The sequence below is a fragment of the Idiotropiscis lumnitzeri genome, chromosome 1, assembly GCF_059441095.1.
Source record: "Idiotropiscis lumnitzeri isolate Australia: NSW breed Sydney's pygmy pipehorse chromosome 1, RoL_Ilum_1.0, whole genome shotgun sequence".
NCBI classification, from domain to species: domain Eukaryota; kingdom Metazoa; phylum Chordata; class Actinopteri; order Syngnathiformes; family Syngnathidae; genus Idiotropiscis; species Idiotropiscis lumnitzeri.
This window is the reverse complement of record NC_142391.1, coordinates 19148565-19161036: the sequence shown is the minus strand read 5'-3', so window position 1 is coordinate 19161036 and position 12472 is coordinate 19148565. Positions and strand designations below refer to the sequence as shown.

The 12472-nt window shown below is 38.5% G+C and overlaps 1 protein-coding gene and 1 long non-coding RNA gene across 3 annotated transcripts; one reads left to right on the top strand and one right to left on the bottom strand.

Annotated features, from left to right (window-relative positions):
* Nucleotides 1–2079: 2079 nt before the first annotated feature.
* LOC148343517 (uncharacterized) lies at nucleotides 2080–3019 on the top strand. Its single transcript, XR_015846616.1, has 2 exons — nucleotides 2080–2682; nucleotides 2778–3019. It is a non-coding gene; the product is annotated as an uncharacterized LOC148343517 (long non-coding RNA).
* Nucleotides 3020–3608: 589 nt separating this feature from the next.
* gjb9a (gap junction protein beta 9a) lies at nucleotides 3609–12316 on the bottom strand. Of its 2 annotated transcripts, none has more exons than XM_088315206.1 (4): nucleotides 11913–12316; nucleotides 7881–7961; nucleotides 6447–6748; nucleotides 3609–6350 (listed from the first exon to the last, which is right to left on the bottom strand). In XM_088315206.1, exons 2-4 carry the CDS (start codon nucleotides 7914–7916, stop codon nucleotides 6008–6010), a joined length of 681 nt encoding a protein of 226 aa, XP_088171332.1. In that variant the 5' UTR covers nucleotides 7917–7961; nucleotides 11913–12316; the 3' UTR covers nucleotides 3609–6007. The 2 variants fall into 2 exon arrangements, with proteins under 2 accessions (XP_088171332.1, XP_088171245.1); XM_088315119.1 differs by having other exon boundaries at nucleotides 3611–6350; nucleotides 7746–7961; nucleotides 11913–12305.
* Between the last annotated feature and the right edge of the window lie 156 nt (nucleotides 12317–12472).

Genomic DNA, 12472 nt, shown 5'->3' with positions numbered 1-12472 from the left:
TTGCTCGCTTTGCCAGGGTTTTTTTTTTTTGTATGTGAATGTTATCTACGTGGGTGCTAGTGGCTTGATTGTGTCACGTGTGACTTTCTGAATATCTGCAGAATCTAACACATAGGTATGCATGCACACACACACACACACACACACACATGATTCAAGGTTGTATCTCATTCTTATAAAATCTAAAATGATAAACACTGTCGCGTGGGTACTTTTTTTTTTTAAATCATCATCAGTGATTATGAATATTTACCAGCATCTACTTGTGCCAATTACAGCCTCGTTGAAATTACCAAACATAAAAGCAAGCAAAGATTGGATGAAAAAATGTTCACTGTACGTCCAGTTCTAATGACAGAAATTCATTTACAGGAGGCGTTAAAAAATTCTGACTGATAAACAGGACTGCTACTGCGCATGAAGAATCCGAAAATCCTTCAAATATGTATTTATCTGCATTTCCACATGACATTCGATTTACTTTGCACACGTTTGGCAAACTGACCGAATACCAAACGAGAGACTGAGCTAGAGTAAGATAAATGTTTGGAGTATGGGATTGAAGCACAGTGACGAAGAGTAAGAGGGGATCAGTAAGAGGTGATTATATAACACCATCCCAAATATGATGGTGAAGACCTGAGAGGGAAATGAGCTATTTTAAACCTGGGCTTCAGCGCAAAGAGAATGAAGCAATGTGGGCTGATATGTTGGCCATCACAACAAGCTCTGCTGATTTGTGTGTAGAGTGTGCCCCCCCCCCCACCCAAATTCCCCGCATCCATGTAAAACTGGCATCGCAGACAGCAAGTACGAAGGTAGGTTACATAATGATAACTGGCACTACACCTCAAAATGTGTATCCTGCTGTAATAACAGACCACACTGAAAGAAAATAATTCTTTAGATAGTTTAAAAAATAAAGTGCTCAACCAACACCAACAAATCAGTTGATCACACTTCTGGCAACATGAACCTGAAAGGCGATCTATTTTGCAATTTTCTTTCCCCCTTTTCCTGTTGTCTTAATAACATGTGTATCATGTGTATGTTATGCTTTAGTCAATCTACCCATTTGTATTTGTCCCTCTGGCTCGCTATTTCCTGGAGGAGGATCGGGAGCAGACGATTCTGGGACGTTGACAGTGCGATTGATGCCATTAGTACAGAAATAGAAATTTGCAGCCTAATTCAGATCTACATCAAAATATATTCTTAATTTAATCGCGGTCACACAACGCAACTTTGTTGCGTTGGGGGCTGTGCGCTTGACTTTGCTATACAAACAATCCTGGGAACAAGAACGACTGTAGCAAAATTATTTTGACTAGTTTGACGTGAAGGAAAGTGTTTGAAATGGGTTGCAAATTAACTTGTTACTCTTCAAATTCATGACAGAATTCAGCACACCCGGTTTGCACATCAGATGGTCGTGAATGAATGGCACAAAAATAGGCCTGTGTTTGTTGTCCATAACGTGTCCATACCAAAAACCTACAGCCACTGTGGGCTATTGTTGCTTTTGTTTTTGTTTTTTTATTTTCCATATACAAAACACACTCAAACTCGGCTCCTAGGAGAGCGTCATCTGCTGGCTCTTTTTTTATTGGCTGCTGCTTGATTGCGTCCGCAACACACATTAAGAGGACTGCGACTCTCAGACAACCGTTGCATTTTATGAATTACGGAACCCTTGTTACACGCTCAGAATCTCCACGCTTCAGTTTAACTCTCCTTGAGGCTGACCGCACTGCAAGTTAAGTAACATTTCCACATTATGGCAATAATGTCCAAAGTTGCTGACAATAACTTTTTCTGTCAAGAACACCTAGTTTTATTTTAGTTTTAGTCTTAGTTTTCCTTTTTAAGGAAGTTGGTGTTTTACTTGCTTGCAAGATCAGAAAGCGCCATCGTCAGTATTCTTAAGTTTAAAAAAAGAACAAAAGTATCAACGATCACTGTTTATTTTCCCGAGTCAAGTCTCCTTTATTGCCTTGTATTGCTTTATACATCGTAGAGGTCTCACTTTACACTGATATGCAATGCTGTGCTGTGGATGGAGAATGTGAGGTGCCCCACTTTCTCTTATCAGGATTTCTTTAATTGTGTGTTTAATTTGAAATAAAAAGAAAACATGTGTGGGCAATTGCTCTGCTAACACCAACGGAGAGCCTAAAATTAAATAAGTTTTTAATTTTAAATTTTTTTTTCCGGTGGAGTACCTACTATTTTCTCCAAGTGTAATTTGTGGAATTGCACGGCCAGAGATGTCGCCATCTCCTGGTCAGTAGGAGAAATAATTTCGTTGACAACTTCCGGGAAAAGAAAACAAATATCCGAGCCGAATTACGATTTGTTTCGTGCTTTCTTTTTTCTGTCCCTAATCAGATTTTAACTGCCAAAATATTATTTGTCATTTAATTTATTATAATTTCATTATTCATCAAACAATTGGCAAGTTGACTTTATTGATAACTGGTGCATAGTTGTCATGCAAGTTTTCGTTTCCTATTTGTGAATCGTTTGTCCATGGAACAATAGGAACGTAATTATATTGTTTGTTGCTCCAGGGACGTGTTTGAAAGTTGCACTGTTCATACTCATGCGCTCTTTACGTGACAAGGCAAAGTGCCGTCGGACATTATTAACAAGCTGAATTTTGTTTGTCGGCTGAATAAGAAGGTAAACTTTCCCCTGTAAGATTACAAGTTAATAGCCTGCTAATCTTTGTGTCTATAGTTGTGGCGACAGTTAATATTTTCCGTTCTAATTGTCAGTTTCTGATGTGACTTTTCTGCCAACATTTGAAGCTCATTCCCCTCAGGACTATTGTGCAGTCATCGAGGTATGTTTTGCTGCTAACAAATATGTTTACACTCGTTTGTTTACTTGATAGTGATGCTATACTTTTCTTTTCAGTATCTTTGTAAATATTGTATATTGCAGTTGTGTATTTATATTTTTGTATGTTTTATAGTTTGACGGTGACAAATTAATAAATGTCAGCTGTGTAAGAAGATTCGAGACTGTGACGGGAGTGACACAGATACAGATATTTACAAAAAAGGAGTCATTTTTCCAGTAGAGACACACCTTTGTTCTCAAGTATCTGCTCTTGTTTATCCTTTTGATTTGATGTGTTGAAGTGGTCATAGATAGGGATGTCCACATGAATTTTGGTGCCAATTGATCACCGTTTTTGGACTTAAAAGCAACGAAAGTATGGTGCAATGATTTCTAATTGAGAATTTGTAATCGGTCCCTTCAATTACGCTGCAGTGCCTTGAGGAGTGCCGAGGGGGCGTGGCCACATTCCTCATTAAAAGTAGGCATTTTTCAAGTCGTCACTCATTTCCCAATTTATCCAAAATGAATTGATAAAAAAGAAAATCATGTCTAATTTCAGTTTTTAAAAATGCTTGAAATTCATCTTCAAAATAGTATGTTCATAAAATGTTGAATTACTCTCTAATTATCTTTTTTGTCAGTACCAGTGCTTTATAACTGGCCGTTTAAAAGCAATGAAAACAATTAATTTCCATAGCAACAAACATTATTTACATGTTTCAATCGGTATAGAAACACGTGACTCTTAATGGTTGTTTTGTCACAGATTTTTAATTAAAAAAAAGAAACATTTTTCAACACACACGTCCGCACCCCCCCTTCACACACACACACACACACTCCACTCACACGCACACCAACGTACACGCTTCACACGTACACACACACCCCACACGCGCACACACACACATACGCACGCAAACATCCTGCATTTTTAACCTTAGTGGAGCTGTTATAGGAATCACAAATGATTTAAATTGTATGAGTATGACAAAATCTTGGCTTTGAATGCAAGTAATATGCAAGTCAGATAAATATGTAAAAAATATGCACGTCATAAAACACATAGCAGCACACAAGAATCATCAATTTGTACAGCTAAGGTGGCTATAGCATTCCCAAATTATTTTCTAAACACTTAGGCCTTTGTCTAACGGGGAACAAACAGTGAAGTAAAAAACGCACATGAAAGTCTGAACAAGAGGTGTTCCGTTGATTCGTTCCAAGGATCATCTCTTAGTATAACATCCATTATTCCATTATCCGATAACATGATCACCTGTAATAAACTTGCACTGTCTTTTGACCACGATTTCAGATTTTTGTCGTACAGCATTGTGTTTGTCAGCATAATGATGAAAAAAATGAGCAAAAAAGAAAAATCTGTAACAGTGTCTCAAACATCCGCTCAAGTGTTACAGTGTGGCAAAAAATAAAAAGCAAAATTCTAAATGTTTTAACATTTGCATTGTCCTTTCTCAGTGGATTTAGACATAATCAAAGAAAACATTATTTTTCGCAGTCTAGATGTCAAGTAACTGTCTCTACAAAGAACGTCTCGGCATTCACACATAATCTACAAAATTAAAAGCATAAAAAAGTCATTATTCCCGGTTTCGTTTTATAGCTATGACTCAAATCCATCATTGGAATCCGGATGAACTCCCCTATGTCCGCCTTTTGAGTTCTGTTTACACCTGCAAACCAGAAAGCGGTGTTCGTGTTCCAAGGCACTTCCACTGTCTTCTCCTGCTGGAACTGCAATTCAAGGGCTCATCCTTGAAATAAAGGACTGAGTTGAATCACGTCCCCACTCGACCCACTATTTTCGACACCAAACAACATACTTGACTTCAGAGTCATACAGCATCAACCGAGCTATGTCGGCTCTAAACCCGTTTGAGAAACACACCTTTTGGGAACGTCTTTATAGAGGTGTAACGCCCTCTGGTGTACAGTATATATTTACACAAGCTGAACTGATTTTGAACAGCTAATTATCAAATAAACAACAACAGTACTTTCTGACTATATCATATTTACAATATACATTCTATGTAAACAAAGTTTATCACTAGAAGTCCAGAGGTATTTGTACAATAATGTAGTTTTTAGGATTGATGCATAAAACTGATAGTTGTAAGCACAACTATGATTTGTCATACGTGGATATATATTTACACACACAAAAATATCACTCCTAGTAAAAAATGTCAAGTGAAATTTTTATTAGAAATATCTTAAATTAATGTTTTAAGGGGAACTCAATGGTCAAAAAATTCTTAATATGCTATATACACCTCCACTAGTTTGGCATTCGGTTAATATACATTTGTGAGCCATGATCCACTGTGATATCATTTTCCTTTGAAAGCAAGTGGAAAAACGGGTGGATTTTTCATTTTACCTCACATTCTTCAAATGCTATTTTAATCAGAATACCACTAGTGGGGCTCCATAGAGAACATAATATTGTAAAGAAAACTTTTGGGTTGACTTCCCCTTTGTATTGTCCACTTCAATCATATGTTGTTTTATTTGATATCAGCACCATTTTGGTGCTTTATCAGGGCAAAATCCTGAAAATTCTGCAACTGCTCAAGTACTTCTGGACAACTGTGAGCCTCATCGATGGTGGCTTTTCCCTTAGTTTTTAAAGAAAGATGAATGTAATCCTCAATTCCTGACAGTACGTTCAACAGAAACGAATCACAACTGGCCATACCAATTTTCAGGCAACATATTTAGATGTAGTATATTCTACATTACAATAAAATAACCCTTTATTTTCTCTCCTAAGAAGAGAGGATCTTTCAAATCTCAGCCTAGTAAGCACAAAAGTCGTCCATCTTCAGCCAAAGTATTACGTGTAATTTAGGAGAGGAATTAAGCAATGGTTGGCATGCACCGACTGTAGTTCCAGTGATGCTCAGTTTTTGGCCTGAAGTCCGCTGCAAGGTGTTTCTCCTTAAGGACAAAGGGTGAGAAATGTGATATCCAAACAATTTCTGTTTCTCCTCTTCCTTTGATTTATACAATGTCCGACAGCATACAAAAAAAAACATTTTCAGTCAGTCAACTTATATCAATCATTGGCTGGTGTCGAGATTTTCTTTTTTTTTTTTTTAAATCAGGAAATTATTCCATCTTGACTGAAGGTCTAAAGCGTTGTTGTCGCACCCATATCTCTAGTCTTCCCTCTCTTATTTAAACTTAGCTGGCTCTCTGCCAACGTTGGATCAGTCTTCCTGTACTGCGACCTGGGTGGTGCCATGGTGGAGAGCTCATGCTGATCAGCAAACATTATCCTCTCATTCTCATGTCGGACGTTGAATCTTTTGACCAGGCGCTTGCCGATGAGATAAATCATCTCACAAATGCACATGAAGATACACAATGCACTGGAAATGACCATAAATAACATGAAGATCTTCTTCTCAGTCGGACGGCTAATGAAGCAGTCCACTGTGTTTGGGCACGGATCCAGAGAACACTTGGATAACCTGAGAAAAGAAATAATGATTATACCCAAACAAAAGCTATTCCTCCAATATTAAAAATCCAAAGATTGCATTGTATGAAAAGGATTGATCAATTACTTTGGCAGGTCATATCCATGGTAAATCCGATACAGAATGTATAGGAATGAGATGTCAAATCCAGCTTTGAAGACCAAACTAATTAGATAGGTCCACCATAGCCCTCCTCTCTTCTTGCCAGGGTTGGCGTACAGGTGATTGCCTTCGTGTAACTCCACATACTTCTTGTCCTTCTCTTCACGCAATTTGACATGAGCCATCACCAGTAGGGATGGACAGGTTACAAAGATCAGCTGCAGTGCCCACAGACGGATGTGGGAGATGGGGAAGATGTGGTCATAACAGACGTTGGTGCAGCCCGGCTGGAAAACAAGCGTGAGAAGACAATTACGAATGGAAGCTGCATTTCCACCAGGGTCCTGAATCTTCAAGGGGAAGTCAAACCCAATTTTTCCCTTTATAATACTATGTTGTATGTGCGTCCACTATGCAAAATATGGCATTTTGATTAGAATTGCGTTTGCCGAATATGAGGTAAGAAACAAAATCCACCTGTTTTTATCAATTTTTTTACTTCTGTCAACTGAAAATGACATCACAGTTGCTCGAGTCTAAAGTGACAACCAATCACGGCTCACCTGTTTACAGAAGCTGAGCCATGATTGGTCGTTATCCGAGACCTGAGCAACGGCGATGTCATTGTCAGGATGGGTTGCGTTGAAGTCACTCATGGCAGCCATTTTAGTTTGTGTTGTTATGTAATAATTAGGGCTGTCAAAACGAAAGCATTAACTCAGGTAATTAATCCAAAAAATGTTAACTCGGTTAAAAATTTTAACTCAGTTTGATTTACTTAAAAAATAATTTGCATACTCTGCAAATATTGTGCCAACTTAGCTGTACATCTTTAGCAAGTCTCAGAACAAAACACAGAGTTACCCTGGGCCTTGCAAACCAACACTGCTGGAGTGTTGCGCTTGTGGGCAGTTTTGAGAAGTGTTTTGAAAATAAATGTCAGTAAAGATGTCTCCATTTAGATCGCATTCAAGAATCAAAGGAAGCTATAAGAACAGTCATTGAATTAAATATACTTCATATTGGGTGATTTTGAATCAATTCCAAGATATTATTCGAGTAAATATCTGTTATAAGTTTGGCAAAAAACAGTAGTTGAAAAATGTGATTAATCACAATTAATCATGGAATTTTTTGTGATTAATTAGTTAAAAAAAAATAACCACTTGACAGCACTAGTGTGTTTTCTTTTTTTTTTTTTTTAATCAAGGATAATAATAAATGGAGGAAATACAGCCAATTGTCCACGTTATTCTAGTACAGCGCATTTCGGTCCTGTCTTACCTGCCGTGTATTGCACACAAAGTCTTTGCTCTCATCGCCCCAAACTCTCTGTGCTGCCACCACAAATACTAACACACGGAAGACAAACACCATGGACAGCCAAATCTTTCCAAACGCAGTGGAGTACTTATTCACCCCGCTCAGCAGGCTTTCAAGTCCCGACCAGTTCATCCCTGCTGTCTGAACTTGTCTATGTTATAGAAAAAAGTGATCCTCCTGTGGGAGGGAAAAAAAAAACATGTTAGGAGTAGACGGATCATTGTTGAAACCTTAGCAATACTGCAACAATCGTCATAAAGGATTCGCCACACCTGGCAGAGTGTAACGTCAGCGTGCAACACATGAGCCCAGCAGGCACAGACTTGCATGATGTCTATACCAACTCAAAAATTAACGAGGAAGTAGGTTACATATCTCCAAGAAACAGCTTTGGTGCCTTGTTTCTCGCAAACAGACAACCGACTGTGATGAATTCAAAAAGAAAAAAAAATCATTTGTCAGGAGTCACACATAAAAAGTATACACACCCCTGGCCAACTGCCAGGGTTTTTGTTTTTTTTAAACAGAAACAATGAAACCAAAATAAATCATTTCCAAACTTTTTGCACCATGACTGTGACCTATAAACCGCACAAATCAATTGGAAACGGGTTTATTTGCGATGGGCAAGTAAACTAAAACAACAAGGATAATGTGGTTGCACAAGTGTGCACACCCTCTTATAACTGGTTATGTGAAAATTAACCATTTATCTTGAAATAGGAGTCAGAAGACATGAGTCTCCACTTAAAGCGCCTCAGATCAATTATAAACGAAATCCAGCTGTTGTACAAGACTTTTTTTTTTTTTTTGACGATAATGACGTCTTTACTCTGTTCCGTGATATGTTTAATGTCTTGGAAAATCTTCAGGACGATTCTCCTGACTGACAGGGTTGTGTGGACTTGTTGTATCTTCTGTAGCAGTGCGCCAAACAAATTTGAGTACTGAACAGCAATTCTGATCTAGTTTGCCGTGTCTACGTGATTAAAAAGTTTTTTGTCCAAGTTTCAGAAGGATTTTGTGTCTCACCAATTTTCCATAAAAAACACAACGGATTCTTTTCATAACTTGTTGACCCAGAGGGCGTTCTTTTCATTGATGGTGCATGCGGAAATGTTGCCGTTTCCTGATTTTTGTGCAGGTGCAAGGCTTGCTACACTTGTTTGTCAATTTGACAGACACCACTGCATCATGCTGGGCTCTATTGCGTGAAGTTGCACCTGCTCGGACCATGTACAAATATTGCCACTTTTGGCCCTTATGATGAATTTGATTGGGGCACAGGCAGAGAGTTTCTGAGCCTCGCACCCACAACTGTACAAACCACCCCTTTTTTTTTTTTTTTTTAAATATGCTGGTTTGCCCTCATCAGCTAAATTACCAACGCTGGGTCTAACACATCTATGCGCAGTTTAAGGCCATGTGGGTCCCCGGATTTTCATTAGCCATTAAAATAGAGCCCTACGTCTTTTATCAATGTAGAGGAAATAAAATACTTTGAGTGTGAGTGGAATTCCAGTACTAGTTTTCTGGAAAATGGATAGGCTTCTAGTGATTGAACGACCTTGGCACAAATCTCACGACAGCTCAACTTCAGAATCAGTGAAGAGCTCAAGAGTTAACATTTTTTGTGCGTCTTTCTTTTATTTGATTTTTTTTTTAAGAGCATTTCATGTTTCTTCTGTAGAAACATGAGACCGAAGAACATATTTTATGATGGCAACAAAAGACTACAGATTCTCTGAGGTAATTAATTATTTTGGAAAGATTTTTGTTTTTGAAAAAAATAAAAAATAATAATAATTGGGAGTCCACCTGCATCAGAAAACATTTTGTGCTTGACTTTGGAGCTTCAGCTGTGCTGTACTTCATACGGTCTTTTGTGTTGGTGTTTGTGTGTGGGGGGCGGGGGGTGCGTGTGCGCGTGTATGCATCTGGCTTTCGCTGATTGGAGAAGACGAGTGATCACTGGAAGCAATGATGCGTTTGAGGTTAAGGTGGTCCAAGCAAGAAAACCCAAATATAACCAACTGTATGAAGCAAGCATTATTCGAAACCTTACATGTATGTTACAGGGCCGTGCGCACTTTTGAGTCTCACATATCTTATAATAGCTCACAAACACGGAGGCAATGTTACCCGGTTGTTTTTATCCCTTTCAAAAACAAATAAATTAATAAACTATACAATGGAAAGTCAAAAGTCGTCCTTTACGACCATCCAATTTCTTTTCATTTTAAAGCAACAATTTCAATTCAACTCGATTCTAGTTGCGATAAAATCCATTCCTCATTCTTTTGACTCTTATGTCAGACAAATTTAAAAATAAGTTAAATTATAGACTAAACAAAAAACAAAAGACTAATTTGGTTGCCACTTGATGATCACGGAAGTTTCGTGGCACTTCCTGAAGGCATGCAGTTGTGTTTTTCACATTGTTAACGGAAAAGTGCCTTAATTTTGGTAAGTTCACCACTGAACAGTATAATTAAATAATTTTCATCTCATCGCTAACGTTGTGATACAAGCCTTACTGCTTGTGCATAGAAGATAAAGTCCCTTGTCATTACACCCTAAACAGAAGGGAACAGGGAAAGAAAATGTCATCATCTACACAATGAATAAACCCAGTAAAACGTACGTCAAACTTCGGCTTTTCCACCTGCAGGCAAGACAATCAACCGGCATGTCTACAAAGAGATCATGTTGTGTTTGCTTAGTTCAGTGCGCAAGAAGAAGCGAGTGTTTTGGCAGAACAGCTCCTTCGTGGCTGCCAGCATGACAACGCACCTGCTCACAACGCCTTGAGCATCTGGCAATTCCAGGACAAAAAAAATCATCATCGAGCTACAGCAACATCCCGATTGACATACTCCAACTTGCTTTAAAGACGTGCATGACATTCAGATGGTTTGGACAATTGGAGGTGTGGAGTATTCCAGAAGATGCAGGGTCTTGTATTACAACTTTTTGGGTGGTTAGTGGCCCTGTATATTTTTGGTATAATATGATAAGTTTAGCATCTTTACACTGTATTTCTTGAGACTTTAAGAAAAGATTATTTCTGGATATTGACTTTTTTTTAATGCTACAGGTGGGCGGGCTGTTCATTATTAAATCCCACGGAATATTTAACTTTGGACATCTTGGTTCAAGCTATTACTTATGGGCACGTGGTAAAAATGTCAATGATTATTGATTCTTTTTAGTGATTAAAATACAAAAGATTAAAAAGCGTGAACGTGTTTAATTGATCGTATTTATTTATCGAATTTGTGCCAGCGTCAGTGAACTTGGGGTGGCTAGGCCTCGTTAACGTCGTAGAACCTTGAGCTGTAGCACAGAAGGCTGGGAAATGGATTAGAACCCAGGGGGTTTAATTTGAAGGAGGTTTGTACATTGGATATGAAATAAAGAAATCTTTTGAGACGACCGTCCTGGAACATTGCTGACAAACTTCTTATACTGAAATGAGGCATCAATAAACCAAGGTTGCACTGCATTATATAGGATGACAAGCTTTACAAAAAGGAAATCCATAATATATAGACTCCAGCAGCCCTCTTACCCCTGCATTCATTCTGCATTAGTCTAGGCTCACCCACTGAGTCATAAGTTAAGAAGAAAAAAAAAGATTTCAGAAATGTGTGTTCTGAGACGACAGAAAGCAGTCGAGGGACAGCATTGAGAACTATTGTATTGTGACCAAACAACTTGGGATCTCCATGGCATCCCCACTGCCACTTATTGACCTTCAGTGATGTCTTGTGAAGGTGTTGCAAAATCCAAACACCGTGAGCATAAACCTACAGTATATCCCCATTGCCAAACCCGATAGAGATAATCAATAATCCATGCATATGTTGTGGTTATTGAATACAATGTCATTATGAATGACAATGAAGAACAATCTTTTTTTCACTTTATAACTTAAAAACCATCACGTCTCAGCCAACGAAAATTTTAACCCAACACCAATATACCCAATATACGTAGGTTACACACACTTTCCCCGTAAAACAAACAGCATTAGATGTAAAACAAGCCATTACTTTAGATAGACACACTTTTAGACTAGCTTTTGAGACAGGCAAACGGATGACAATAAACCAGATTTGAACTTACCAGGTGCTGAAACCTTCCTTAAACTCAAAAATGTAATTTCCCCAAACAAACAAGAACGTATCAATTTACAACAGCTCAAGTAAGGCTTGGAAACAGCTGCTAAAAACTATTTCGCTCTTTTCCGCCTTTCGGGGATTGTGCTCTTACTCGCCCTTTTCCAGAAATCTTGCCAAACCAGATTCAGCAGCTTCTACGTCATCACACACATATGCGAACACACACGCACACGTACACGCGCACGCGCACACACACACGCCCTGTCTTGTCAGAGAGACACCACTATGTATAAGTAACAAACAACTGAAGGGACGGCAAAGAAACAGTCAGACTTGATGTTTTGAGAGAAAACGGAACCAAATATCCTTCTTTTCCTGATCCTAGTTTGACTTTGTGTGGGCGTGTGCCGGAGTGTGTGCTTTTAGGCAAACGGAGGGCGTGCACCGAGAGCCACACCCCTTTTGTCCCACGCAGTATGTGAACTCATAGGAATGAAATGTTTGAGGGGATCGTTTGAATCCCATCATCGATCTACGAACATTATCACAATAACACAATACTTA

Excerpts from the sequence above, each read along its gene's own strand:
- gjb9a (XM_088315119.1), bottom strand. The coding sequence starts at position 7,916 with ATGAACTGGTCGGGACTTGAAAGCCTGCTGAGCGGGGTGAATAAGTAC. Across the intron at positions 6,749-7,745 it reads TTGTGTGCAATACACGGCAG|CCGGGCTGCACCAACGTCTG; the intron begins GTAAGACAGGAC and ends CTTGTTTTCCAG. Across the intron at positions 6,351-6,446 it reads CATGGATATGACCTGCCAAA|GTTATCCAAGTGTTCTCTGG; the intron begins GTAATTGATCAA and ends TTCTTTTCTCAG.